General features: G+C 45.8%; 2 protein-coding genes across 2 annotated transcripts in view; both read right to left on the minus strand.

Moving 5' to 3' along the window:
* Positions 1–1,526: 1,526 nt before the first annotated feature.
* Positions 1,527–5,191, minus strand: LOC120874743 (ectonucleotide pyrophosphatase/phosphodiesterase family member 7-like). Its single transcript, XM_040256383.1, has 3 exons — positions 4,968–5,191; positions 3,471–3,594; positions 1,527–1,723 (listed from the first exon to the last, which is right to left on the minus strand). The coding sequence occupies exons 1-3, from the start codon at positions 5,152–5,154 to the stop codon at positions 1,669–1,671; spliced, it is 366 nt and encodes a 121-aa protein (XP_040112317.1). The 5' UTR covers positions 5,155–5,191; the 3' UTR covers positions 1,527–1,668.
* A 6,827-nt stretch (positions 5,192–12,018) lies between these two features.
* Positions 12,019–27,677, minus strand: part of LOC120882420 (ectonucleotide pyrophosphatase/phosphodiesterase family member 7-like) — a 29,533-nt gene continuing 13,874 nt past the window's right edge. Inside the window, exons 2-3 of the mRNA XM_040266419.1 lie at positions 21,799–21,944; positions 12,019–12,660 (exon numbers count right to left, since the gene is read on the minus strand). Coding sequence (XP_040122353.1) covers positions 12,019–12,660; positions 21,799–21,944 — 788 coding nt within the window. The remainder of the gene's footprint in view (positions 12,661–21,798; positions 21,945–27,677) is intronic.

Raw genomic sequence — 27,677 nt, forward strand, 5'->3', positions numbered from 1 at the left:
TGCCAGACGCTGAGATTTGAGGCAGAGAAGGGATTTATTCATGAGGCAGCCACTCGATACGAGGAAACAAACCTCAAATCTGCCTCCCTGTGGACGGGCAGAGGAGGGGCTGTGGGGTGTTTATGGACTAAAGAAGCAGGGTGGTTTGGCACCAAGGTGGGCGTGGAATGAGGTGATTGGAAATAAGTAAAAGGTGAGGTCATAGTTGTTTCATGCAAGGGCAACTAAACTATAGGCTTCTTCATGAGACCATTGTTCAAAAAATAGCAGGTTCTGAAGGTGGAGTTTTTGACTCTCTGACGTCAAAGGTCACCAAGCTCCCCCATGCCCAGTTGGAGGGTTGGTGGTCCTAATCAGTCTTAACTGGCTTGAACTAGACACAGCTGACTCCACCTTCCTGGAAAACAACCTGGGTGAACATTTTATTGTTTAGGCTTGGGGGGTACGTGAAAATCATTTGTAGCATCAAATAAAGTGAACTTGAACAGTGGAGGCAGGCTATATGTGTGATGGGTTTAACCATGATTACTCTGATTTCATTGATTTCTCCCAACACAGATAGGAACCCTTGCTCCCCCAGACCCCAATTAGGATCTGTCTCTAACCCACAGAGTCTTTAATTCACCAAATACTTTTTAAGCATAAACTACGGTCCTGGTAGGGCTTCCCTGGTGGTTCAGTAGTAAAGAATCTGCCTACAATGCAGGAGACCCAGGTTCGATTCCTGGGTTGGGAAGATCCCCTGGACAAGGGAATGGCAGCCTACTCCATTATTCTTGCCTGGAGAATTCCATGAACAGAAGAGCCTGGCAGGCCATAGTCCATGGTGTCGCAAAGAGTCGGACATGACTGAGCAACTAATACCTCACCTTATGTGCCTGGTACTATCAGGCACTGAGGATGCAACATTGAGAAGAACCAGGAGTGGTTCCCTGCCCTCCAGGGGCTCAGGGTTTCATGGGGGAAATAGGTATTGAACTAATTATCACACAAATAAATATAGAAGCACAATGGCAATATATACAGTGCCAGTGAGCACATGGAACTATGGGGGCTTACAGTGGGAACTTTGACTTTGCAGGGAAAGGAATCTGGAAGAAGAGTCAGAATGGTACACAGGTGGGGATGGGGAAGAAAAGAAAAAAAGTTACTTCCATTTGACCTTATTATGTCTTGAGTAAAAAGCAGGACAGTGAAAGGCACTGGTGCTGCCCCTGGAGTTTGAACTGTGTTCAGAATCTAATAAGTTTACCTTCATAAATCTCTTGAAATAACTATTTGGAAGCATCTTGGGAGCTAATTTGTTAAATATACTTGCACAATGCAGTTGATGGGGACAGATGAGTCTTATTACCCCTTTCAGATGAGAAACACTTGAGCCCTGCTCAGCTATGAGAACAAGAGAGGAAAATTAATTCTAATTGAATGCATTTGTTCTCATATCTGTTCTTCTACAAGAACCATGTGAGCACAGGATCTGACAAAAATTGTCTTTTATTCCATCAACAGTTGATTGAAGTAGAGTGTGAACTGTGGTTATCGCTGTGTTTTTACAAGGAATTAAAGGTTTCTGGGTCTAAGACATTGCATAAATCCTCTGAGTCACAGCATCCTGGGGTAGAAACATCTGATGTAAGATGATTGGATCTTGGTCCTGAAGGAACGATGTTAGAGCCTGGTCATGCGTACTGGCTCACTTGTGCTGTTTTGGTCAGCTCTCTGCCTGCAGTGGAGAGTGGAAACCAATGGGAATGGGTCAAACTCATGAATACCAAGCTTTCTATTAACACACATAATAGCTATTAATTATCTTTCCTCTGAGGAACGAAAGGGCATACAGGGTCAATACCAGAGTAAGTGATGCTGCATGATGTTATACTAAGATATTAATAAATCTAGGCTTGTCTAGCCTCCCTGACGCCATAGATGGGAGGCAGATTGTGGAAGGCCCCTGAGTGGGCCACACCACTGACCTGCACACAGACGATACCTGTATCTTTGTCTGTGGGCTCTTGGGAGGGACAAAGGTCATAGGTAATATATCTCACACCTGAGCTTGGAAGGATCAAGGCACTGAAGGGATTTGTAATGGCCTATGGACCTCACAGATGTGGTGTGTTCAGGTGTTTTTGAAGATTAGGTCTGCTATTTAACATAGAAAGTGAAAATTCCAGTGGTATTGATGTGGAGAGAAGCTTTAGGGTATATCTAAACAGTCCTTTCAGTGGCAGAAGACATGCATATATGCATACACTATAGTAAAGATTCAACTTCTGGATTTGAGACTTTCTTTAATAATGATGATGATGGTGATGGTGGATGATGAAAAACCAATACATTTTAACTATATGAAATGGTTATCTTTTAGAAATTATGCTGTGGGAATGGCCATTCAATCAGTACCTTGAGGTTTTTCCTTTCTCTCTTCTATGGCTAATGGTTTCTGCAGAAAAGGACCAATTGATTTCTTTCTAAAAGGTTGCTTCAGGGTATAGAGACTTTTATAGGTCATGTTTCAACTTATAGGAAAATTTTATAGTTCAAATATAAATTACATTAAATGTGGGCTTTGTAATGGAGTTAAGGTTAAGTAAAGTTCTGAGTTTCCTTAGGCTGTTTATGGTGTTCAGGAGGCCTCCACGCTGTTGAGACAGGAGCTCTTTGAAAGCAGAGGCATGGTCAGGATTGAGTGTCACACGGGATGTGAGAGGCTCAGTCTCCTGGTGTAACTATGGAGATGTAGAGAGCAGTGTACCAGGGCCATCGAGTGCTTTTGTTGATGGCAGGACCAGTGTTATGGGTTGAACTGTGTTCCCCCGAAAGGATGTATTGGAAGTCATGACCTCATTTGGAAATAGGGTCTCTGCAGGTGTAATTAAGTTAGGAGATCATACTGGAATACAGGCGGCTGTGAATTCCATGATTGGTGTCCTTTTAAGAGAGAATGCCATATGAAGACAGATTCAGAGAGAAGTTGGCCGTGTGATAGTGGACGCAGAGATTGTGTCTACAAGCCGAGGAATGCCAAGGATTGCTGGCAACCACCAGGAGCTAGTAGAAGCCAGGAAGACTTCTTCCCTACACATTTCAGAAGGATCAAGTGAATACTTTGATCTCAGATGTCTAGCCTCCAGTTCCACGAGACGAGTTTCTATTGTTGTAAGCCACTCCAGTATGTGGTGCTTTGTTATGGCAGTCCTGGGAAACAAATGCAACTGGAAAATAGTTTTTGGTGCCCAGTGCAAAATGAAAATGGGGTCTTTGTTAAAAATCAAGATTTTTGAGATCAAACCAAGCTGGGGGCTCTTCTGAGTCCTGGTCCCTGTACCACTGCCCAGACTGCAAGTTCACAAAGATATCCCTGGTTGTTGGGTCCTCAAAGTGCTGGACCCTGACACACTCAGAAAGTGGTTGAAATGGGTTATTACAGTGTGCACTGATCAACCACAGAAAACTCTCAGACTACTCACATTTTTTTCCGATAAAAGACTGTGAATGTCACACCAGCGACAAACAGAACCACAAGGACTCCTGTGACAACTGTGAGACCGATTGCTGCGTTTTGGAGAGCAGATGCCCTCTTCATCTCTGCTCCTGTTAATAAAAAATCAGATGGTTTTAAACGATCTGATTAAGAGGCTGCTCCTGGGTCTCTGGGAAGTTTCCTATCCAGGCAATGGTGAATATTAATTATGGAAACGAAATGTACATTTAACCCAAGAAAGTGCTCACTGTAGAGAAATCTCATAGGACAAGTCATTGAAAGCCGATTTACTAAATGACCTATTCACCAAATGACCCATTTGCCTAATGACCACTTTGCCAAATGACCAATTTGCTAAAAGCCAATTCGTTGAAAATCAGTTGGTGGGATGTCCTGCTTATCAATAACGGATGATCAAACACACCTCACCCCAGGCTCCCAGGATTACATATGGGGCAGGTGTAGGGGCCAAAGAGTTGTAGCAAAACTCTAAAACTTAAAAAGAAATTCTCAATAACTTAGAGAATTGTCATTCATTTAGTTTTCTGCAGAACATCTTGTTTATAGTAAATTCACATGAAGATTGTGGGTCTAGTTTCAAGTTGCTCAGTTGTGTCCCCGACTCTGTGACCCCCATGGACTGTAGTCTGCAAGGCTTCTCTGTCCATGGTATTCTCCAGGCAAGAATACTGTAGCGGGTAACTATTTCCTTCTCCAGGGGATCTTCCCAGCCCAGGAACCAAACCCAGGTCTCCCGCATTGGGCAGATTCTTTACCGTCTGAACCACCAGGGAAGATTGTGGGTAGTGGCTTGGCAGAAGGGAAGAGTGCAGGGAGCTGTTCCTTGTATTCCATTTCGACTGAGTGTGGTTGTTCTAAGCATCTGATAAATCACTGGGCACTAAGTCTCCCCACAGAAGAAATGCTGGCGAGTGTTTGTAAACAGCCGAATTCCCAGAGATGCTTCCTTTCTTCCTTTATATCACCGAGATTTAGTTTTTTGAAGTCTTAAGGATTCTCAACCTCATTTACAGGAACCCCTGCCCCCATTTCTAGCCATGAGAAGAGCACTAAAGCTTTGTTTCTCTCCTGTGAGCAGCTTTCCTCTGGGTACCAGCATGCACAGAGTTGCTGAAGGAAGGCCGCTTTTCAGAATCTACAAGGGGCATCTGGGGGGCAGACGCTACATGCTTTCTGAGGCTCAGAAGGATTATTGCCTGGTTTCCTTTATGGAGAGCCTTCCTTTTTGCCCCATAGGCACTGTATAAAATGTCACCAACACAGCGAGGGATTTCCTCCTTCATCTGCTACCTGTTCACAGCCGCTGCTGATAATCTTGTGCTGGGGGCACTGAAGCTGCCAGGAAACAGAATTGTTCGGCTTGATATTCCCCCCATTCAGAAAACCCCTTTTTGAATCTTCTTTATCTCCGGACAGAACAGGCCACACTACCAATCTCTTGGTGGTGGCTTTTGTGTCTCACCTGTTTGCTGGTTGTAAGTGTCTACCAGCATGTCCTGGGTGACTGCCAGGGAGCCATTGTGGGGCTCAGGGGTAACCCCCAGGAGCTTACACATGAGCGGGTAGATGTGGATGCTGTCAAAAGGTTCAGCCAGGTGATTCTTCTTGAAATCAGGCCCAAAAGCTCTGAATATAGTCTTCATGTCCATGTAGACATTATCAAAACCATGATCTCCTTTGTTGAAATATAGTATAATTTGCTGAAAAATAATAACAACGAAACAGTCATTTAAGATTCCAGTCCTCTGAAAGAAAATTGCCCCTTAGTTAATTCCATAGTTGTTAGATCCAGGAAATCTTTGAGCGTTTAAATGACAAGGAAGGACACTGCTCTCTGCAGTGGCAGAGAGGAGCGGGAATGGAAGATCTTTAAGGAAGAGAATAAAGCTCTCAACTGCCCTGGTGGCTCAGATGGTAAAGAAGCTGCCTACAATTTGCGATTCCTGGGTTCAGTCCCTGGGTCAGGAAGATACCCTGGAGTGGGAAATGGCAACCCACTCCAGTATTCTTGCCTGGAGAATTCTGTGGACAGAGGAGCCTGGTGTGTGGGGTCACAAGGAGTCAGACACTACTGAGTGACTAACACTTTCTTTTTCAAAGAAAAGCACACCTGTTAGAAACAGTAATAAGATAGTAATACTGACAGTCCTAATAGGCACAAACATAGAGGGCTCACTGTGCACCAAGAATTGTTCTGAATGTTTTATAATGTGAAGGCTCTATCCGCATCACTGCCATTTTACAGATGAATAACCTACCCTGAGTCATGTAGTAGCCAATGTTGGAGTAGGTATTTGAACCCAGACTGGGTCTAGAGCTAGGAGCATTTATTTTCTTTTTCAAAAATATTTATTTATTTATTTGGCTTCGCCAGGTCTTAGTTGTGGCACACTCCTAGTTGGGGCTTGTGGGGTCAAGGATTGAGTTTGGGCCCCCTGCATTGGGAGCTCAGAGTCTTAGCCACTGAACCAACAGGAAAGTCCCCAAGTATGTTGTTTCTTATGGCACAAAATTGCGTATATATTTTTTTTTTGTGGGGGGTGGGGAGAGAAGGATTAAAGAGGAGGGTATCAGGACTGTAGGTAATTGTTTAATGAGTACTAGATAGACTTTCGTCTGACCCCTTTTCAAGTGACAAGGTAACATCAGTCACACCACAGCACTGTTTATATTTTCTTATTTTCTTGGGACCAACAGATACTCTGGCATGTCAGACATGTGATCTCTATGTATTGAAAAGTTGGTCTCATAGTTGTCTTGGTGCCTGTCTGCTCAGCTCAGGCTCCCTCACCTGGCTAAAGAAACCAGTCCAAAGTTATCTGAGGCCATGCTGTGCTCTTGTGCTCAGTCACTCAGTCATGTCTAGCTCTGCAACCCCATGGACTGTAGCCTTCCAGGCTCCTCTGTCCATGGGATTTCCCAGGCAAGAATACTGGAGCAGGGTTGCCATTTCCTACGGCAGGGGATCTTCCCCACCCAGGGATCAAATCCATGTCTGTGTCTCCTGCATTGGCAGGTGGATTCTTTACCACTGTGCCACCTGGGAAGAACTTGATGCCATCGAGCAGCCTGTTAAGAACAGTTAAGTGATCCCAGTAATGCCTTCATGTTCTTTGCAAGCTCCCTAATCCTAATAGAGAAGGGTCACACCCACTCTGCTCTGCACATCAAGGCAGGCAGGTGGGTGGGAATATGAGCAGTGGACTCAATTAGAGCATTGAGACACAAAAGATTTTCGGTCTAACAGACAGTTTGCCAGAAGATTAAACTGATCACTGCATCCCATCCCTTAAACTATCTGGTTGGTCATTCTGGGAATATGACTGTCCAATTAAAGGTCTTATCATCCCTCTCAAACTGTGACATCATTAACCAGGTTTACAAAGAGGTCAGTGCTATGGAAACTTCTTGGCAGGGCCTTTGCTCCGGGCCACGTGGGGGCTTACAAAATACCAGTTAAGTTTTGCATTTTACTGTAAATGTTTCCACCAATATTAAACAATAACCTTATGAGCTTTCCCAGACTGTTATACCTGAACTTTCAGCAACCTAAGAGTATACATATTGCAAATGTAATTATGATGTTTGGCTTCTGTTCATAGCCTTAGACAAGGATTCTTCAGGTTGTACCTGAGACAGTCTTCTGTCATGTGATACTGAAGCATCACTTAAACTTTGTTCTGTCATGAATTACTGGTTGGTAGTTAAAAAAAAAAGACCCCATGTATGTCTCACAATTAGCATTGATTTTGGCTTCTTATTTTTTTCATAACAGCTGTGTTGAGATATAATTCATATACAATGCAATGTATCCATTTAAAATATGCGATTCAATGGTATCTAGTATATTCACAGAGTTGTGAAACTATCATCATAATCAATTTTAGAACACTTCCATCACCCAAAAAAGAAAGCCTATACCCTTCAGCAGTTACTCCCCAATCTCCCTACAACTTCCTCTGGTCCTAGACAACCACCAATCTATGCTCCATATCTATAGATTTGTGTATTCTGGACATTTCATTTAAATGGAATCATACAATATGTGGTCTCTCCTATCTGACTTCTTTCACTGAGCCTTATGTTCTCAAGGTTCATTCAAATGATAATGTGTGCAGTACTTCATTTCCTTTTAATGGCTACATAGTATTCCACTGTATGGCTAGACCCTGTTTTGTTTATCCATTCATCAGTTGATGGGCATTTTGGTTGTTTCCACCTTTTGTTTATTATGAATAATGCTGCCATGGGCATCTGTGTATAAATTTTTATGTGATCAGGATTGTCTTTTTTCTTTTGACTATATGCAAATAGGAACTAGAAGGTGTTTTTTGCGGGGAGAGAGGGGTGTTAATCTCTTGTTGATCCAACACATAGGCTTGGGTTTGTATATCAGTCTTACATTTCCAACACCAAATCACTACTCTCCAGCTTTGGTTTCTTCCTGATTACAAAGGGAAGATAAGAGAATCAACCTTTAGGGTTGTTCAGTTCAGTTCAGTCGCTCAGTTGTGTCCGACTCTTTGCGACCCCATGAACAGCAGCACGCCAGGCCACCCTGTCCATCACAATCTCCCGGAGTTCACTCAGACTCACGTCCATCGAGTCCGTGATGCCATCCAGCCATCTCATCCTCTGTCGTCCCCTTCTCCTCCTGCCCCCAATCCCTCCCAGCATCAGAGTCTTTTCCAATGAGTCAACTCTTCCCATGAGGTGGCCAAAGTACTGGAGCTTCAGCTTTAGCATCATTTCTTCCAAAGAAATCCCAGGGTTGATCTCCTTCAGAATGGACTGGTTGGATCTCCTTGCAGTCCAAGGGACTCTCAACAGTCTTCTCCAACACCACAGTTCAAAAGCATCAATTATTCGGCGCTCAGCCTTCTTCACAGTCCAACTCTCACATCCATACATGACCACAGGAAAAACCATAGCCTTGACTAGATGGACCTTAGTCGGCAAAGTAATGTCTCTGCTTTTCAATATACTATCTAGGTTGGTCATAACTTTTCTTCCAAGGAGTAAGCGTCTTTTAATTTCATGGCTGCAATCACCATCTGCAGTGATTTTGGAGCCCCCAAAAATAAAGTCTGACACTGTTTCTACTGTTTTCCCATCTATTTCCCATGAAGTGATGGGACCAGATGCCATGATCTCTGTTTTCTGAATGTTGAGCTTTAAGCCAACTTTTTCGCTCTCCTCTTTCACTTTCATCAAGAGGCTTTTGAGTTGCTCTTCACTTTCTGCCATAAGGGTGGTGTCATCTGCATATCTGAGGTTATTGATATTTCTCCCGGCAATCTTGATTCCAGCTTGTGCTTCTTCCAGCCCAGAATTTCTCATGATGTACTCTGCATATAAGTTAAATAAGCGGGGTTACAATATACAGCCTTGACGTACTCCTTTTCCTATTTGGAACCAGTCTGTTGTTCCATGTCCAGTTCTAACCATTGCTTCCTGACCTGCATACAGATTTCTCAAGAGGCAGGTCAGGTGGTCTGGTATTCCCATCTCTTTCAGAATTTTCCACAGTTTATTGTGATCCACACAGTCAAAGGCTTTGGCATAGTCAATAAAGCAGAAATAGATGTTTTTCTGGAACTCTCTTGCTTTTTCCATGATCCAGTGGATGTTGGCAATTTGATCTCTGGTTCCTCTGCCTTTTCTAAAACCAGCTTGAACATCAGGGAGTTCATGGTTCACATATTGCTGAAGCCTGGCTTGGAGAATTTTGAGCATTACTTTACTAGCATGTGAGATGAGTGCAATTGTGCGGTAGTTTGAGCATTCTTTGGCATTGCCTTTCTTTGGGATTGGAATGAAAAGTGACCTTTTCCAGTCCTGTGGCCACTGCTGAGTTTTCCAAATGTGCTGGCATCTTGAGTGCAGCACTTTCACAGCATCATCTTTCAGGATATGAAACAGCTCAGCTGGAATTCCATCACCTCCACTAGCTTTGTTCGTAGTGATGCTTTCTAAGGCCCACTTGACTTCACATTCCAAGATGTCTGGCTCTAGATTAGTGATCACATCATCATGATTATCTGGGTCATGAAGATCTTTTTTGTACAGTTCTTCCATGTATTCTTGCCACCTCTTCTTAATATCTTCTGCTTCTGTTAGGTCCATACCATTTCTGTCCTTTATTGAGCTCATCTTTGCATGAAATGTTCCCTTGGTATCTCTAATTTTCTTGAAGAGATCTCTAGTCTTTCCCATTCTGTTGTTTTCCTCTATTTCTTTGCATTGATCGCTGAAGAAGGCTTTCTTATCTCTTCTTGCTATTCTTTGGAACTCTGCATTCAGATGGTTATATCTTTCCTTTTCTCCTTTGCTTTTTGCTTCTCTTCTTTTCACAGCTATTTGTAAGGCCTCCCCAGACAGCCATTTTGCTTTTTTGCATTTCTTTTCCATGGGGATGGTCTTGATCCCTGTCTCCTATACAATATCACAAACCTCAGTCCATAGTTCATCAGGCACTCTATCTATCAGATCTAGGCCCTTAAATCTTTTTCTCACTTCCACTGTATAATCATAAGGGATTTGATTTACGTCATACCTGAATGGTCTAGTGGTTTTCCCTACTTTCTTCAATTTGAGTCTGAATTTGGTAATAAGGAGTTCATGATCTGAGCCACAGTCAGCTCCTGGTCTTGTTTTTGTTGACTGTATAGAGCTTCTCCATCTTTGGCTGCATAGAATATAATCAATCTGATTTCGGTGTTGACCATCTGGTGATGTCTATTGTAGAGTCTTCTCTTGTGTTGTTGGAAGAGGGTGTTTTCTGTGACCAGTGCATTTTCTTGGCAAAACTCTATTAGTCTTTGCCCTGCTTCATTCCGTATTCCAAGGCCAAACTCCAGGTGTTTCTTGACTTCCTACTTTTGCATTCTAGTCCCCTATAATGAAAAGGACATCTTTTTTGGGTGTTAGTTCTAAGAGGTCTTGTAGGTCTTCATAGAATCGTTCAACTTCAGTTTCTTCAGTGTTACTGGTTGGGGCATAGACTTGGATAACTGTGATATTGAATGGTTTGCCTTGGAGACGAACAGAGATCATTCTGTCGTTTTTGAGATTGCATCCAAGTACTGCATTTTGGACTCTTTTGTTGACTATGATGGCTACTCCATTTCTTCTGAGGGATTCTTGCCCGCAGTAGTAGATATAATGGTCATCTGAGTTAAATTCACCCATTCCAGTCCATTTTAGTTCGCTGATTCCTAGAATGTTGATGTTCACCCTTGCCATCTCTTGTTTGACCACTTCCAATTTGCCTTGATTCATAGAACTGACATTCCAGGTTCCTATGCAATATTGCTCTTTACAGCATCGGATCTTGCTTCTATCACCAGTCACATCCACAAATGGGTATTGTTTTTGCTTTGGCTCCATCCCTTCATTCTTTCTGGAGTTATTTCTCCACTGATCTCCAGTAGCATATTGGGCACCTAATGACCTGGGGAGTTCCTCTTTTGGTATCCTATCATTTTGCCTTTTCATACTGTTCATGCGGTTCTCAAGGCAAGAATACTGAAGTGGCTTACCATTCCGTTCTTCAGTGGACCACATTCTGTCAGGCCTCTCCACCATGACCCGCCCATCTTGGGTTGCCCCGCAGGCATGGCTTGGTTTCATTGAGTTAGACAAGGCTGTGGTCCTAGTGTGATTAGATTGACTAGTTTTCTGTGAGTATGATTTCAGTGTGTCTGCCCTCTGATGCCCTCTTGCAACACCTACCATCTTACTTGGGTTTCTCTTACCTTAGGGTTGTTAGGAAAACAAAAATAAAATGTGTGTGTGTGTGTGTGTATGTGTGTGTGTGTGTGGGTGTGGGTGTGTGTGCGTGCGTGTGTGCTCAGTCGCTCAGTTGTTTCTGACTCTTTATGATCCTATGGACTATAGCCTGCCAGGCTCCTCTGTCCTTGGGATTCTCCAGACAAGAATGCTGAAGTAGGTTGCCATTTCCTCCTCCAGAGGATCTTCCTGACCCAGGGATCAAACCCACATTTCCTATAATTCCTGCATTGAGGTAGATCACTGAACAACCAGGGAAGCCCAAACATGAAATAACTCATGTTAAATTTTTAACACAGCCCTAGGCTTCCCTGATTGCTCAGAGGTTAAAGCGTCTGCCTCTAATGTGGGAGACCTGGGTTTGATCCCTGGGTTGGGAAGATCCCCTGGAGAAGGAAATGGCAACCCACTCCAGTATTCTTGCCTGGAGAATCCCACGGATGGAGGAGTTGGTGGGCTATAGTCCATGGGGTTGCAAAGAGTCGGACACGACTGAGCGACTTAACTAACTAACTAAGACACAACCTTGGTCAGAGATATATGTCATTATCGTTGCATAATGGTAACATGGAGCAGGGTGGTAGGGTAGGATGTGAGGAGGTGGAGAACACTCAGAAAATAGTGGGTTACTACTAACTCATCATGCATGCCCTTATGTTTTAATTTTTTTCAGAACAGTCCTTCCCTACTGGCTGCCTTCCAGATCCAAGATGGACTCTGGTTTAGAATCCACTCACCCCGCTGATGCTATAACCAGAGTCGGCGTACATCACGATTGGCAGGACCCGCTCATGTTTGGCAAAATGGAAGCGTTCTGGAAATTCCTCCTTCTTGTAGACATTGAGGTGAGGATGAGCATTCTTCAGTGCTTGGTAAACGGCTTCCTCTTGCCCCGGTTTGGGCAGGAGCATCCCAAAGCCACCGTAGTCCACAATGTCAAACTGGACCAAGTCCTTGAAGCTGATGTAGTTGCTTAGGAGGATCTCGGTGATGTTGGGTTTCTTTTTCATGGTGGTCATGCCATGGTCTGACGTGATGATGACATTGAGGTGCTCAGTCAAGCTGTGCCTCCCAATGGCTTCCAACAGGTACCCGATGGTTCTGTCGATTTGCTGAATCATCGCCCTCCTCTTCTCTGTGTCGGGTCCGTAGAGGTGTCCCACGTTATCCGGCTCTCCATAGTACAGGGTAACGAATTCAAAGTCTTCCTTGGTGAACCAGTTCATGACGATGTCAATGTTCTGTCTCCACTCCGTCTCGTTGCCATTGGGGTGGGTGTACGACTCCACCAGGGACCGCTGGACAGCCTCCCCTTGGTACTTGGCGCCTCCCCCGGGATAGTGGAATGACGCTGTTTTCCTCCCCTGCAAGTGCAAGAATAAAAGCCTGTTAGAGTCGTTTCTTCTGTCTTTCTGATCATGTGCAAAGCCCAACATGTCGGCAGCCCTGCCCCAGTCCAGAAACATGCATAGAAAACATGTGGGCTTTGGAGGCAGATGGGATTGGGCTTCATTCCTGGCATTACCAGGATCTCCTGGAATCTAAAACACTGATAATTGGGAGACGTGCCCTTATTTTATGCACTTCTGTGAAGAAAAATGCTGCCAGTGAAACCGCTGACACTTCAGTGACTGGAAGATGTGTTCCAATTTGGGATGGCAAAATGAGAAATAAAAAAGTTCCTTAGATTGGGGGAGAAACGGTACTTTCTAAACTGGCGATGGTGAGTGAGTTCTTTAATCTCATAGTGTTTCAGTGTTTCTACCTGTAAAATGTCAAGAAGCTGATGGGACTTTCTTGAGGATTAATCCAGGTAGCTTTAAGATAGAGTGTTGGGCATTGTGCTTTGGCACTTGGCAGGCACTCTTTTCATTGTCTGTAGACCTAACAAGCCACCACAAGCCTTCCCCAGTGTGTCCAGTGTGTGCAGTGGACAGTTAATATGTTTGCCTGCCCAGCGCCCACTCCGTCTGCAGGTTTGGAGCATCTGACATCCCCTGGAGGCTCTCCTCCCTGCTCTTGCTCCATGTCTGGTTTAGGGTATGTTGGTTCCACATTAGGTTCCAGAGATGGGGTGTGGCTCTGGGCTGGCCAGTCAGGGGACACTGTGTCCCCTGGCCACAGCAGTTGGTTGAGCCTTGGACCCGTGTCCCAGCCAGAGCCAATGAGATGAGACCTGGGGACTCCCTCTGGGGCTGTTAGAGATGAAAGAATCTGCCTAGCTGTTCGCATCTCTAATGTTTATAGACTTTGGGGTGTTTGCAAAAGCGGAGGCTGTCATCTTATTCCCTGTGCAGATGTCTGCTTGATGCCGGACCCAGAGGCAGACGACAGAGAAGTTAAAGGTGTGCTTATTGCTGGATTGCCTGGGTTTATCTTTTCTCTTTCACTTGGATGTGTGTTACCCAAATGCTCTCCACCTCTGTCTCCTCATCTATAAAGTGGGGATGTTAATGCCACCTCGTGGGGTGGTTGTGGGGACTAAAAGCATGTGGAGCACATGGGTAAGCGTTCAGTGAGCTCAGCTTTTATCTTTCCTGGTGAGGAACAAAGAGCATTGGGCCCAACCGCACGGTCAGGTAAAGAGGGGCAATGATTATTTCCTCCAGTTTCTGTCTCCTGAGGGGCACTGAAGGTGAAACTGAAATGTGCCTGTAGACCCCAGGGTTGGAGTCTGCAGAGGAAGCTGAGGTTGTAGCCTCTGGTCATGGCAGGAATGGCTGCAACAGGGAGTGTGGGATTTCTAACGTCCGAGGAAGGTGGTGGGTCGTCCATGACATGTGGCTGAATCTTGCAAGGCCTGACCAGGGCCTGGGGTTGCTGCTTGACCTTGAAACTGTTGTCAGTGGCCCAGCCACCTTCACCCTGTCTGTCATGCTGTGGGAAACCAGGCAGGGCCATAGATTAGAGCCAACAGAAGAAGAGCCCTGGCCTCCTTCAAAGCCTCCTTCAAAGCCGTCATGGGAAGAGCTGCTTGTCTCTTCCCTCTCCTTGTCTCCAGTGGGTAAACCGGGGAAAGAGGGGTGGGGTGGGGGCTCGAGAGAGTGGACCATGGGTCACACTCCTTCTTTCCCAGGCAGCTGGGGCCACCAGAGAGTCTGTGGTGGGGTAGGGAGTGTGCTGGGGATCAGAGCTTTGACTCATATCTGAGATCAAGGTTTTACCATGAGTGGAACTGAGTCTTCAGACCGAAAATGAGGCTGTGTTAGCAACAGGAGTAATTTCAAAATCATGAAAATATTAAGTGATAGTGTTCCTCAGCAGAAAGGTTTTTAAAAAATTTTTTTGGATAAAGCCTGGTAAAATTGTTAGGAAAATAAAATAATTTTATGTACACTCACCAACTAGTTAACAGTAAGATGGACCCATCTCACTAAATATGTTGTTGTAAAGCAGCTCTTCAACCAGGACTGGGCACATACTAGGCACTTGATACATTTCTGGTTCCATAAATGACTGATCTGCTTATTTGGGGAGCAACTACTTTCCTTCATCTTGGCTCTTAACTTGAGGGCTGTTCTGTGACTCTTCTTGTATTACCGAAGATATGGATATTCTGAAAGACTCTCTACAGTTCAACGGCTTTAGTAGAGCCAAGAGGTCTACTAAAAAGTTTGGAAGAAAAGTTATGACCAACCTAGATAGCATATTGAAAAGCAGAGACATTACTTTGCCAACAAAGGTCCATTTATTCAAGGCTATGGTTTTTCCAGTGGTCATGTATGGATGTGAGAGTTGGACTGTGAAGAAAGCTGAGCACTGAAGAATTGATGCTTTTGAACTGTGGTGTTGGAGAAGACTGTTGAGAGTCCCTTGGACTGCAAGGAGATCCAACCAGTCCATTCTGAAGGAGATCAGCCCTGGGATTTCTTGGGAAGGAATGATGCTGAAGCTGAAACTCCAGTACTTTGGCCACCTCATGGAAAGAGTTGACTCATTGGAAAAGACTCTGATACTGGGAGGGATTGGGGGCAGGAGGAGAAGGGGACGACAGAGGATGAGATGGCTGGATGGCATCACGGACTCGATGGATGTGAGTCTGCGTGAACTCAGGGAGATGGTGATGGACAGGGAGGCCTGGCGTGCTGCGATTCATGGGGTCGCAAAGAGTCGGACACGACTGAGTGACTGAACTGAACTGAACTGAGAGCCAGAGAGGGTGCTGATGTAATGGTGTCAATTTGGTATAGGGAATAAATTATGGGAAGAACTGTGGGGTATTAGCACCTGGGTCATGGCTATGTGGCGTACGACTGGGCAGAAAAGTATAACCAAGCATAATGCCAAACTTACCATGTACCGTTTGAGAGAGAGAGGCAGGTAAGCTATTTGGAGGTTGTAGAGGATGCCGTTGGGGCCCCATCCAGATCCCCTTATTGGGCCTGTGCACCCACATCAATTTCTGTGAGGGTAGCTGCTAATGTCTCACTGTTCCTCCATGTTCTGGAAAAATCCCATTGCCAAGTGGCCAGACCTGCCTCACCTGAGTTGGTAGCCTATACTGCTCCTTGATCCTCAGCAGCCCACGGCCAGTGACCGGCAGCAGGACATAAAGCCAGCTCCCTGGCTTCAGGGTGGGATAACATGGGGGTGCAATTCATGTTCCTGTGCTTCCTGGGGGATCAGGCTGAAGCTGGTATCCTGCAGAGGGCACATCTCACTTAGCTCATTCTCCTGCTACGTCAGTTTTCCTTACTCCCGTCTCCTGAGAGCTCTCTCCATATGTTACATGCCCTACGTCCCTGCCTCAGGCTCTGCTTTTAGGAAGCTTGACCCAAGACAGAAGTCCTAACACTAAGCGCTTTGCACAGTTCCAGAAACTCTGCTGTCCATAGCTGTAGGTGAAATATTGTCCCTTCTGCCTTCCAGCATTCATTTCCTATTTTGGGATCCAGTTTTATTTTCTCTAAAGCACTTTCCCCAACCTGAAATTACCTTAATTTGCTTGCTTTGAAAACTGTCTAATTCCCTCCTCTAGAAAGTGTGGCTGTTCTTGTTGAATGCATTTTTCCTGGGACCTAGGACAGGCATGAATCACATCTCCTTTTAGGGGCAGGAAACCCACCTTCTCTCTTGATTAACTTATGGAAATAGTTTCAGAAATGCTTTCTCTTTTGGGTTCTAGTATCTTATTTGTAACCTCTACAGGTAACACATTTTCCTTTCTGATAATAGAATTTCTATGGTTGCTTTAACTTGCAAATCCTCTAATATTTATTTATTGCATTTCTGATTGGCATTAGACATAATTCTCAGTTTTTAGCAATGGTAGTTTGTTTAACTCTAAGTGTAAATTGACTTTGCTCTCAAGTATGGATTGACTGGAAGGATGAAACTTCTAACGTTTTGTAGAACACAGTTTGGCTATTTTATTATTTAGAATAAGCTGACATTGACATTGTGAGGGGCTTAGGCAGCACTGCATATTAGTTAAGTGCCTAGGTATTTGCCTGTTAAATTTCAGATGTTCCCAACTTGAAATTGTTTTCTCGTGCTGTATTCTTAACACATATTCTTTCTTTAAAGGTATCCAAGCTGTAGTCTTAGGAAGCTGTGGTTTTTCTCACTTGGTCCCATAGAAATTTTAGGATTTATGATGCTTTGTGAAATGAGCTCCAGAGAGAAATATATATGTGAGCATGTGTATACACACACATACATACACACCCACTTGACTCTGTTTATTTGGGATCTACGATAATCAAAAGTGCTATTTTCAACAAATACTTCTAAGAAGCAATCTGAGCACTTAATTGGATGCAAAAGAGTGGGTATTTACTATTCTACCCTTTAATTAGCATAATCAGTGTTTCCAGAAGCAATAGCAATTGGAAAATCGCTAGTTTTATTAGGTGCATTATTCTTCCTTAGTGTACTATTGCATCAGTGTGGCCATTACTCTTAAGCTGCTGCTTTAAAACAATAGTTGATACTTCTTAGGGCAAAGCCTGAGTGTTGGCTTTTGTATAGAATCTACAGAACTCTTCGGGGCTTCCCTGGTGGCTCAGACAGTAAAGAATCTGCCTGCACTGCAGGAGACCTGGGTTCCATCCCTGGGTCAGGAAGATCCCCTGGAGGAGGAAATGGCTACCCACTCCAGTATTCTTGTCTAGAGAATTCTATGAACAGAGGAACCTGGCAGACTATAGGCCACAGGGTCGTAAAGAGTTGGATACGACTGAGCAACAAACACTTTATAGAACTCTTCAGAACCAATCATTAGTGAAAGAGTTTCAGTTTGGTTTTGTGTTTTGCCTTGTCTCTTCTTTTAGTGGAGAGAATTAATGTCACCAAGGTGCATAGGTTTTAGGAAGGCCCCTGAAGTGTTCATCCCATTGTACTTTGGTGGAGAGTATGTTTAGTGGTTTAGGGAAAGGAGTTAGTTACACGTTCTTGGGAATGACTGAGTGGAAAGATATGGACTCCAGGTATTGGGCTGGCCAAAAAATTTGGGTTTTTCTGTAATATCTTATGGTTATGGAAAAACCCAAACAAACTTTTTGACCAATATTTGAAATCATACGTTGGTTCTGAGTGTTTTCGTTGCTCTTCTGTGTTCTGGAGGCGTCACTGAACAGAAGGAATAGAGAGGGCCAAGAGTCTGTGTTTTACCCCCTCTCATGCCCTTTTGGAGGTCGGAGTATTATTCCTAGAACCTTTATGATGCGTGATGGAGACACAATTTGTACCAGTACTGGGATGCAGTATGTTTCTATTAATGCTCTTCTAAGCAAAAATTGCTGGCACCCTCTTTCTCACAGCTTTTCCAAGTTTGGAAGCTTTTGTCTAGGAGATCTGGCTGACACTGAGAACCTTAGCTGCCCTCCCCACCATCTCTCTAAATCCCTTCCTGGTGGCAGCCTACTACGGTCCTGTTACAGACTCTTGGCAGACATGAGTATCTCACCCACACCATTTCACAGCTTAATACTCTCTGTGTCTCCTCCATAAGAGGAGAAACATGCCCCTAGGTTTTCATGGCTTCCCAGGTAGTACTGTGGTAAAGAACCCACCTGCAATGCAGGGGACCTGGGTTCGATCCCTGGGTCAGGAAGATCCCCTGGAGAAGGGAAGGACAACCCACTCCAGTATTCTAGCCTGGAGAATCCCATGGACAGAGGAGCCCAGTGGACTACAGCCATGGGGTTGCAAAGAGTTGGACACGACTGAGTAACTAACATTTTCACATTCCCAGGTCTCCCATCCATAGCTGCCTGCCTTTCTCTGAGAATTAGGACTTCTGAACTTGGTGAAACACCTTAGTCATTGATCAGGTTCAGTTATCCCAGGAGCTTGTTTGAAATTCCAGCCTGCTCTCTGGAACTTCCCCGGTGGTCCAGTGGTTAACACTTTGTGTTCCCAGTGCAGGAGGACCCGGGTTTGATCTCTGGTCAGGGAGCTAGATCCAGCATGCTGCAACTAAAGATCCGCATACTTCAACGCAGATCCTGCACATGGCAGTGAAGATCACGCGTGCTGCAACTAAGACCCTGCTGCTGCTGCTGCTAAGTCGCTTCAGTTGTGTCTGACTCTGTGCGACCCCATAGACGGCAGCCCACCAGGCTCCCCCATCCCTGGGATTCTCCAGGCAAGAACACTGGAGTGGGTTGCTGTGTCCTTCTCCAATGCATGAAAGTGAAAAGGGAAAGTGAAGTCGCTCAGTTGTGTCCGACTCTTAGCGACCCCATGGACTGCAGCCCACCAGGCTCCTCTGTCCATGGGATTTTCCAGGCAAGAGGACTGGAGTGGGGTGCCATCGCCTTCTCTGCAACTAAGACCTAGTGCAGGCCAAAAAAAAAGTCCCAACTTGCTTTCAGTGGAGCCTCTCCATTCATAGCCTGACTGTTAGGGAAGTCCTGATGGTGTGAGGATACACTCAGGGACTGTGGAGATTGGATGCAAAGGTGGTTGAGAATCCTATCTCACAGGCATCATCTGCCAAGAGACGCTGATTCTTATGAACCCTGATGGACTCTGGCAGCGTTAGAGTCACTGAAGAAAAACATTTTAGTCCTATTAAAGGTTAATGCATCAGTATCCACAGAGCCTGCCTGGAAGAGACTCAGAAGAAGGATGGATTTTCCCAGTGATGGATACAGGGCGGGCCGCCTTCCTGCAACCCCACCTGGCAATGCAACTGTGCCCGCCCCATGGTGTTTGGCATTTGTCACCCTGTTTCGGCAGGGGCGGGGTGCTGACCTGGGATCACAGGTTTGCTCCGATTACAGGAGATTTTGTGCCAGCTCCTCAGGGAGTTGGCTGAATGGCCCTTCCTGGGCAGGATGAGATACACCAACTTGACATTTGCTTGCCAAACGAGCGGTTTGTTGTCAGCTGCCTGGCCCTGCACCAGATCCTCATTTTGCACAACCACTTATGAATTCAGGAAAGAGGAAAAGCACTCTGATTATGAATTGAGCAGGAGGAAAAAAGTCCTGCAAATAAATGACAAGGAGACAAGAACCATGCATAAGAAAGGTCCAGGAAGGGAGAATGCCACCAGAAGCCTCATGCCAGTGAACAAATAGCCAGAGAGGCTCTGGGTTTTGAATAGTGAATTAATCAGGGCATTACAGACATTCTTAGCAGCCTGGCAGATATAAGAATCACTCTGAAGTCCATGACTAAATGCTTTGGCCACAGAAAAAATATTATGTCATGGTTAGAGTTAAAGAGTCGCTGAACCCAGAGTGAGTTCTAATCCCAGCCCTGCCTCTTACTAGTTTTGTGACTTTGAGAAGTTATGGTGTCACTTGGTGCCTCAGTTTACTCATCTGTTAAAGGGGCATAACCTTAGCACCACCTCAAGGTTGTGATAAATTAATATACGTAAAGCACTTAAATCAGTTGCTGGCACATACTGATATGGATGTTATTTTTATTAGAAGGACAGAGTTTATTTGCATGGTCTATTCCTCAAAATTTTTAAATGTGACAGATCGGGGAAGGAAACTGCTGCTGCTGCTAAGTCGCTTCAGTTGTGTCTGACTCTGTGCGACCCGATAGACGGCAGCCCACCAGACTCCCCAGTCCCTGGGATTCTCCAGGCAAGAACACTGGAGTGGGTTGCTGTGTCCTTCTCCAGTGCATGAAAGTGAAAAGGGAAAGTGAATTGCTCGTTGTGTCTGACTCTTAGTGACCCCACGGACTGCAGCCCACCAGGCTCCTCCATCCATGGGATTTTCCAGGCAAGAGTACTGCAGTGGGGTGCCCTTGCCTTCTCCGGGGAAGGAAGCTAGGGCACAACAAATAGGGGGAGAAAATGAACCTGAGGTAGAGAAGGGTCATGGCCAGCCCCCTGTGATTCTTCTAGAGCTATGTTGTCCCGTATGGGAGTCCCACCTGTGTAGTATCTAGATTTAAATAGAAACTAATGAAAATGAAACACAACTAAACATTCAGTCCCTCAGTCTCACTCACCACATTTCAAGGGCTCAATTACCGCCTGTGGCTCATGGCTTTCATATTGGACCATGCAGAATAGAACGTGTCCATCATCACAGAATGTTCTGTTGAGTAGTCTTGGCCTAAAGCTCTAGTGACCAGATGAAGTCCTGCTAAAGTGCCTCAGCTTCCATTCATGACAGTGACTGATCATTTCAAGCAGTGAGCACTAAGCAACTCACGTGCGTTATCACAGTTAATCCTCCCAATGAGCCTGTGAAGCATGAAGTCTGACAACCCTCATTCTAAGGGTGGGAGCAAATGAAGCAGAGAGCAGAGGTCATTGCCCGAGGTGAGGCTGCGGGAGAAGGGTGGGGCTGGCTGGATCTGCTCTGGGAGTCAGAGTCCACAGCCTGTGTTCTGAGCTGCTGCAGTCAAGACCCTTTGCCATGTAGCATGCATAGCATGGGCTGGGAGCACAGAGAGGAAGGGGCAGGACTCAGGGAAGCTTGGAGCCAAGGCTGGTGTCTTGGTGGAAGAGGAGAAGGATCTGTTCTGAAGTGATGACTTTGGAAGCTCACAGAGAAAACACAAAACTGGCAATAGGCTTGGAGCTTGGAGTTGAAAGTACAACTGATTTTTGCCTTTTCGAAGCAATAGTGAATGGGTGCTGGGATATTACTCCTTGCAAGTGAATGTTCTCATTAGAGCTTTTCATGCATTGAGTGGTCAGCTTCGCTCCTAAGGGCTTTCATGCCTAAGCCAGAGGCAAGAGAAGAGATATTTATTAAAGAGTGGCTGGATCCAGACCCTATGAGCCCTGGAGGTACAGTTGAGATCAAGCTGACTCTGCCCTCATGGGGACTTATCCATCCATAACAGCTAAAACTGGCTGAGATATGCATAAAGTACACATTGTATTTAATCCTTACACCAACTCCATTAAATGAGCACATTATGATGATGCCTGTGCAACATTTAGGGAAACAGGTGCTTAGAAAGGTTAAGTCCCTTGCCCAAGACCATGCAGTTTCTAACACCCCCACCCCCCAGCCCACAACATGCCTAGGAATGAGAGGTGACATCCCAGGAAGTCAGCCCAGGGTTTCTGGCGATACCTGTCTCTGGGCTGTGATCCAGAGGGGGAGAACGCCATTGTCCCACCACTCAGTCTTGTTCTGTGTGGTCTTGAAGGAGTACTTCCAGAGTGTCTCTGTGTTGAACATCATGTTGTGAATGACTCCATGATCTTCAATCCAGCGACCTTGGGGGTGAATAAAGGAGGGAAGGTATTGGTAAGTTCTATGAATGTTGCTGCCAGGGGTGTCCACGTGTTCTTAAGATGGCCCCTCCCAACATCCTTCCGGTTGGCCTACTTAATCCGAGGGCTGACCCTATGGGCTTCAGACTTGTTTTTCTGGGGTGCAAACGTTGGCAGCCACAAAGGAATGGTCATTATATCTCAGACCTGCCAGATTGGATCTGCTTCCTGGAACAGACCTCACAGTCCTGGGGGAAGTTAGTGTTGGCTGTGGAAGCTGATGAGGGAGGTGGGAAGCAGGGCATAGGAAGGCCAAGTTCCTCAGGTTGTTCTGTGTCCAGAAGCTAAGAGTCTGGGATTGGGACATTTGCTGTGGGATGGTTTTCCTCATCGACTTGTGATGACCTAGAATCTCCAGTGGGCTTGAATCCATGCAAACATCCCAGGGTTTCTCCCAGGATTCCCACAGGCTTGGCTGTTTGAGGGAACTAGGGGAATCAGGAAGGATTTAAATTTTTTGGTTTGTTTAAAAAAATTTTTTTTTGGGGGGCCACATGGCATGTGGGATCTTAGTTTCCTGACCAGGAATTGGACCCATGCCCCCTGCATTGGAAGCACAGAGTCTTAACCACTGAACCACCAGGGAAGTCCCAGGAAGGGTTTCTAGACATGTCAGTAGATGGAGGCAGACTTATTTCTCTCTGTTTAAGGGAGAAAGGCAGGTTCTGGGGAATATGAGTAAGCTAGGTTGTTGTTGAACACATAGGGACTGAACCAGATTTGGGGAGGAAACCCTGTGCTGTTACATTGTACCAGGGAAAAGGGGACTGCATGTGAGGGTCAGTCTAAAGGGGAGCTGAAAGGTTCAAGGGGAGAGCTGAGGGTCCATGCCCCTCTCCTCCTGGGAAAACGAAGCCTCTGGGTAACCCTGCTGATCATAAGACAGTGATGATTCCTCCCATGTCCACACTAAGAAAGACAGGCTGTGACTGGGGCTTGTGGTCCTGAGCACATAGAAGGGAAATGCTCTCTGCTGGGTCAGAGTCACTGCCAGACTGCTGATGGGTAAAGTCCCCCTAGGGTGGCCAAGGCCAAGGCTTTCAATGGGGAAGAAGCAAAACCAGTTATGGCTTTATTGCTTCTGCCTTGCAGGCAGGCCTGACAGCCAGCCAGGCGTGGGGTCACCAGAAGTAAGTTGTGTTGCTGCCAGGGACTGGGGTCTGGAGGTGTCAAGATTCCTGGTCAGGGATTAGGTCAGACAGTTGACAGGTAAAGAGCATGGACTTTGAATCCATGAGAGCTCAGTTCCCCTCCTGACTTGGCTTCTGAATTTGCTGTGTGCATGTGAACAAGCCTTGATTTGCATGTGTAACAGGGGTAGGGTCTGTGTGAGGGAATCATGGCACATGTTCACCATTAACCCATATCACTTTAGTTCAGTTCAGTCGCTCAGTCATGTCCGACTCTTTGCAACCCCATGAACCGCAGCACACCAGGCCTCCCTGTCCATCACCAACTCCCGGAGTTCACTCAGACTCATGTCCATCGAGTCAGTGATGCCATGCAGCCATCTCATCCTCTGTCGTCCCCTTCTCCTTCTGCCCCCAATCCCTCCCAGCATCAGAGTCTTTTCCAATGAGTCAACTCTTTGCATGAGGTGGCCAAAGTACTGGAGTTTCAGCTTTAGCATCATTCCTTCCAAAGAAATCCCAGGGCTGATCTCCTTCAGAATGCCATATACAACACATACTTTTTCAGAGTACTTTGGGAACATTAGCTCATGTGAAGCTCCCAATAGCCCTGCAAGGTGGAAACTATTATATCGCTTTCACTCTTTGCTAGAAATGGAGGCACAGAGTTTGTTGAAGATCATGTGGCAGAGCTGGGGGTGGAACCTGCGAGGTTTAATTGCAACTCCCTGCTCCTCCTACCCCCAGGTAAAATTAACATAAAATGCTGTGGTAAAGAAGCCGGCTGTCAGTGCAGGAGACATAAGAGACACGAAGTTGATCCCAGGGTCGAATTCCTCCCAGATCAGGAAGATCCCCTGGAGGAGGACATGGCAGCCCACTCCAGTATTCTTGCCTGGAGAATCCCATGGACAGAGGAGCCTGGTGGGTTGTAGTCCATGGGGTTGCAAAGAATCTGACACAACTGAAACGACTTAGGATCGGCAGCAGTGAAACTAACAGAAAACATAACTAACATAAAACTAACCCTTAACATTTTAAAGTGACCAATTCTGCAGCATTTAGTGCATTCACGATGTTGTGCAACCAGGACCTCTTTCTGGTTCTAGTACATTTTCATCACCCCTGAAAGGGACTCTGCGTATTAGCAGTCACTCTGCAGCACTCCACTCCACACCTCCTGGTGGCCACTAATCTGCTTTCTATCTCTATGGATTTACTTATTCTGGACATTTCATAGAAATGGACTCATTCAGTAGGTGGTGTTTTGTGTCTGGCTTCTTTCACTGAGCTTCATGTTTCCTGGCTTCATCCCCATTGTAGCATGGATGTATACTTCATTCCTTTTTATGGCTGCATAATATTCCACTGTCTGGATAGACCAGAATTTGTTTATTCATCCATCCATCAGTTGGTAGACATTTGAGTTGTTTCCACTTTCTGGCTGCTGTGAATAATGCTGCTATGAACGTTCATGTACAAGTATCTGTTTGAGTCCCTGCTCTCAATTCTCTTGGGTAAATATGTAGGAGTACAATTGCTGGGTCATATGACAACTCTATGTTTAACTTTTTGAGGAACTACCAAGCTATTTTCCACAGTAGCTGCATCATTTTACCATCCCATTAGCAATGTTCAACACTTGGTATTTTCCGCTTTTTGATTATGTCCAGCCTAGCAGGTGTGAGTAACTCACTGTGGTTCTGAATTGCATTTCCCGAATGCCTGACGATGTTGAGCTTTGCAGCCTGTGAATACCATGAGTGAGAGTACTCTGTTAGGAGCAGGTAGAGGTCACATGGGCAAGAATCTTTGGAGCCTCACAAATAAATAATGGAAGCCTTCTGAAATCTACCAGGAGCCCTCTTGTTACAGCTTCCTGACGACTGAGCCATGTCATCGCAGCAGACGACATAGACACCCAGACACAGACATAGACACCCAGGGAGCTCTCTTTTGCCTTTATTTTTTTTAAAAAAACCTATAATATCCTGAATCCTGTTCTATGTGACTCTCTTCACCCAGGAAAGAGCAAATCACATGGAATTAGGAATGCCTACCATTTCACCCATTCTAGTGTTTTTCCATGGTATTGACTACCATCAACATTCGAATCAATTGAGTTGCTTGTTAAAAATACAGACTCCTGGGTTCCCACTCTAATCCTTGCTGAATATAGAGTTGTGGGTGGGGGCCAGGGGTCTGCATTTTAACAACCTCTCTGGGTGGTTTGCCTGCACACTGACATGTCAGAACCACTGGTTCAGGGACTAATCACACAGGCATGTGGATTAGTTCCAGCAGACTGCCCCTTGCTCCAAAATCTGGGTTGACTGTAGCCCCACACCCTCTTCCCTAAGGGACCAGGGAGCCCTGGACCCTGGATCATTCTGGTATCTGGGGAAATATGGGGGTGGGGGTGTCTAGAGCCACAAGAAGGACATGGGAGGAGGGATTGGAGGAAGTCAGTGCAAGAGATGCAAGAGATGTGGGTTGATCCCTGGGGCAGGAAGATTTCCCTGGAGGAGAGCACAGCAATCCACTTCAGTATTCTTGCCTGGAAAATCCCATGGACAGAGGAACCTGGCAGGCTAGAGTCCATAGAGTCAGACACGACTGAAGTGACTTAGCATGCACACACACACACTGCAGGCACAGAAACTTGTCTCCTCCTACACCCTACAAATTCTGGCTTCCATGCCCTGGAACATCAGTTAAGTAGGCTAACCAATCATAGCATCCACTTCCCCTTCAAAATAATATTACCTGAGTTTCAAACAACTAACCTAAAATGAGCTCAGGGAGGATGACCCTTCCATTCTGTGGCATGGCTCATTCCAAGTAATTGTACAAAGGGAATCAGCTCTGCAGTGGTTGGGTTATTCCCACCCTGACACTTAACGGCAACCCAGCCAGTGGCTGGGGACCACTCATCACCCAGCGGAGGTTTCCATTGCCCTGTAGGTTCCTCCTTCTCGCTGCTCAAGCCTCTTTACCCTGGTCAAAGGCCACTTCTGGAACGTGAGTGAAAGAAGACAGAGGAGAGGGGAAGCTAGGAAACACGCGGCTGCCTGGAGCAGCCACCCCGGTTTTACTTGAATTGCATTTTCTATGCATTATACTCTGGGGCTTCCCAGGTGTCGCAGTTGTAAAGAATCCACCTGCTAATAGGAGACACAAGAGACGCAGGTTCAGTCCCTGGATTGGGAAGATCTCCTGGAGTAGGAAATGGCAACCTGCTCCAGTGTTCTTGCCTGGAGACTCCTATGGGCAGAGGAGTCTGGCTGGCTACAGTCCATGGGGTCGCAGCGGTGGACATGACTGAGTGACTGAGCACGCACACTCTCTGGAGACAATCGGGAGGGCCTGGCTGGGAATACTGCATGAAGGCAGCAAACACCGTTGTCTGTGCCTAGACTTCCAGAGCTTGCTGGTTTCACACAATGCTGCACAAGCGGAGTGTGTGTGCGTGGAGGGTGGATGGCTGGGCTTGTGAGCCCTTGATCTCTCTCCGGACCTCAGTTTTCCTGTCTGTAGAACGAGCGGGGTTAATGGTTTCCAAGGGCCTTCCAGGCTCCATCATTCTGAGAGTCTGTCATCGCTGTCATTTCAGTGTCTGGCGAGGAAGGTAATTATGCAAGTGAAACAGGAAGTAGGATGGGCTCTTCTAGTGAATGGGATTCCTGCTGCTTGCTAATTACACTTTAATTAGGGTACAGGGCAGACTCCCACACTATATCCGTTACGGCAAGGTGCAGGTAAGTCACCCAGCTGAGCGTTTCAGGTCTCGGAGCAAACCCAGCTACATTCAACTCCTTCGCCTGGTTCTCAGGGACTGATGTGTATTTATTTCTTTCTCAAATATGGTTTAGGAAACCAGAGTTGAATTCTATCCCTTCTTTTCTCCCCTTCTCAGATATTTTGAACCAAGTACTGTGGTAGACTGTCTCATGGTATTTATACTCTAGGGGGCAGGAGAGAGTTAAAAATAGAATGTGTTCTGGGTGCTTCTAATACAGCTATTTTTTTTCCTTGGAATTCCTCTACTAATAGGCCCTGCTAACAGACATGTCAAGGTATACCGTCTTTGCCCCAAGTCTCCTCCCTTTGTTCATTTGGTTGGCCAGAAACCCAATTCTCTCTTTCTTAAAATTTGAACCAAAAGACACAGTAACGAATCAGCTGGTGGTAGGCTCTGCTGTCTCCCACAATGAACCAGGAGTGAAAAGAGAAAGGTGGTCACAAGTGAGGGAAGCAGAGACAAGAAAGCCCAAGGGGCAGATAAGAGAGACCACAGGGCTTCTGAGAGCCAGAGGAGGAAGTTTGGTTTCTATAACTGCAGCTTCTATTTCCCAGTTGCCTCTAATTTGGTTCCCATGATCAAGAGTTTGCCCATGAAGAGCCTCGCCTTGTGGTCCTTTTCCTTGTGCTAGTATGAATGGATTTCTGTTTCTTACAGCTGTTACTTCCTGATGTGGTTGAGAGTAGGGCTGTGCCTCATTCATTTTGGTGTCTCCCTGGCACAAAGCGTAGACCTTTGCCCACA

The sequence above is a fragment of the Oryx dammah genome, unplaced genomic scaffold (genome assembly GCF_014754425.2).
Source record: "Oryx dammah isolate SB20612 unplaced genomic scaffold, SCBI_Odam_1.1 HiC_scaffold_2, whole genome shotgun sequence".
Lineage (NCBI taxonomy): Eukaryota > Metazoa > Chordata > Mammalia > Artiodactyla > Bovidae > Oryx > Oryx dammah.

Excerpts from the sequence above, each read along its gene's own strand:
- LOC120874743 (XM_040256383.1), bottom strand. The coding sequence starts at position 5,154 with ATGGACATGAAGACTATATTCAGAGCTTTTGGGCCTGATTTCAAGAAG. Across the intron at positions 3,595-4,967 it reads CACTTACAACCAGCAAACAG|GAGCAGAGATGAAGAGGGCA; the intron begins GTGAGACACAAA and ends TTTTATTAACAG. Across the intron at positions 1,724-3,470 it reads GTCTTTTATCGGAAAAAAAT|GCAGAGAGCTGACCAAAACA; the intron begins GTGAGTAGTCTG and ends TCTCCACTGCAG.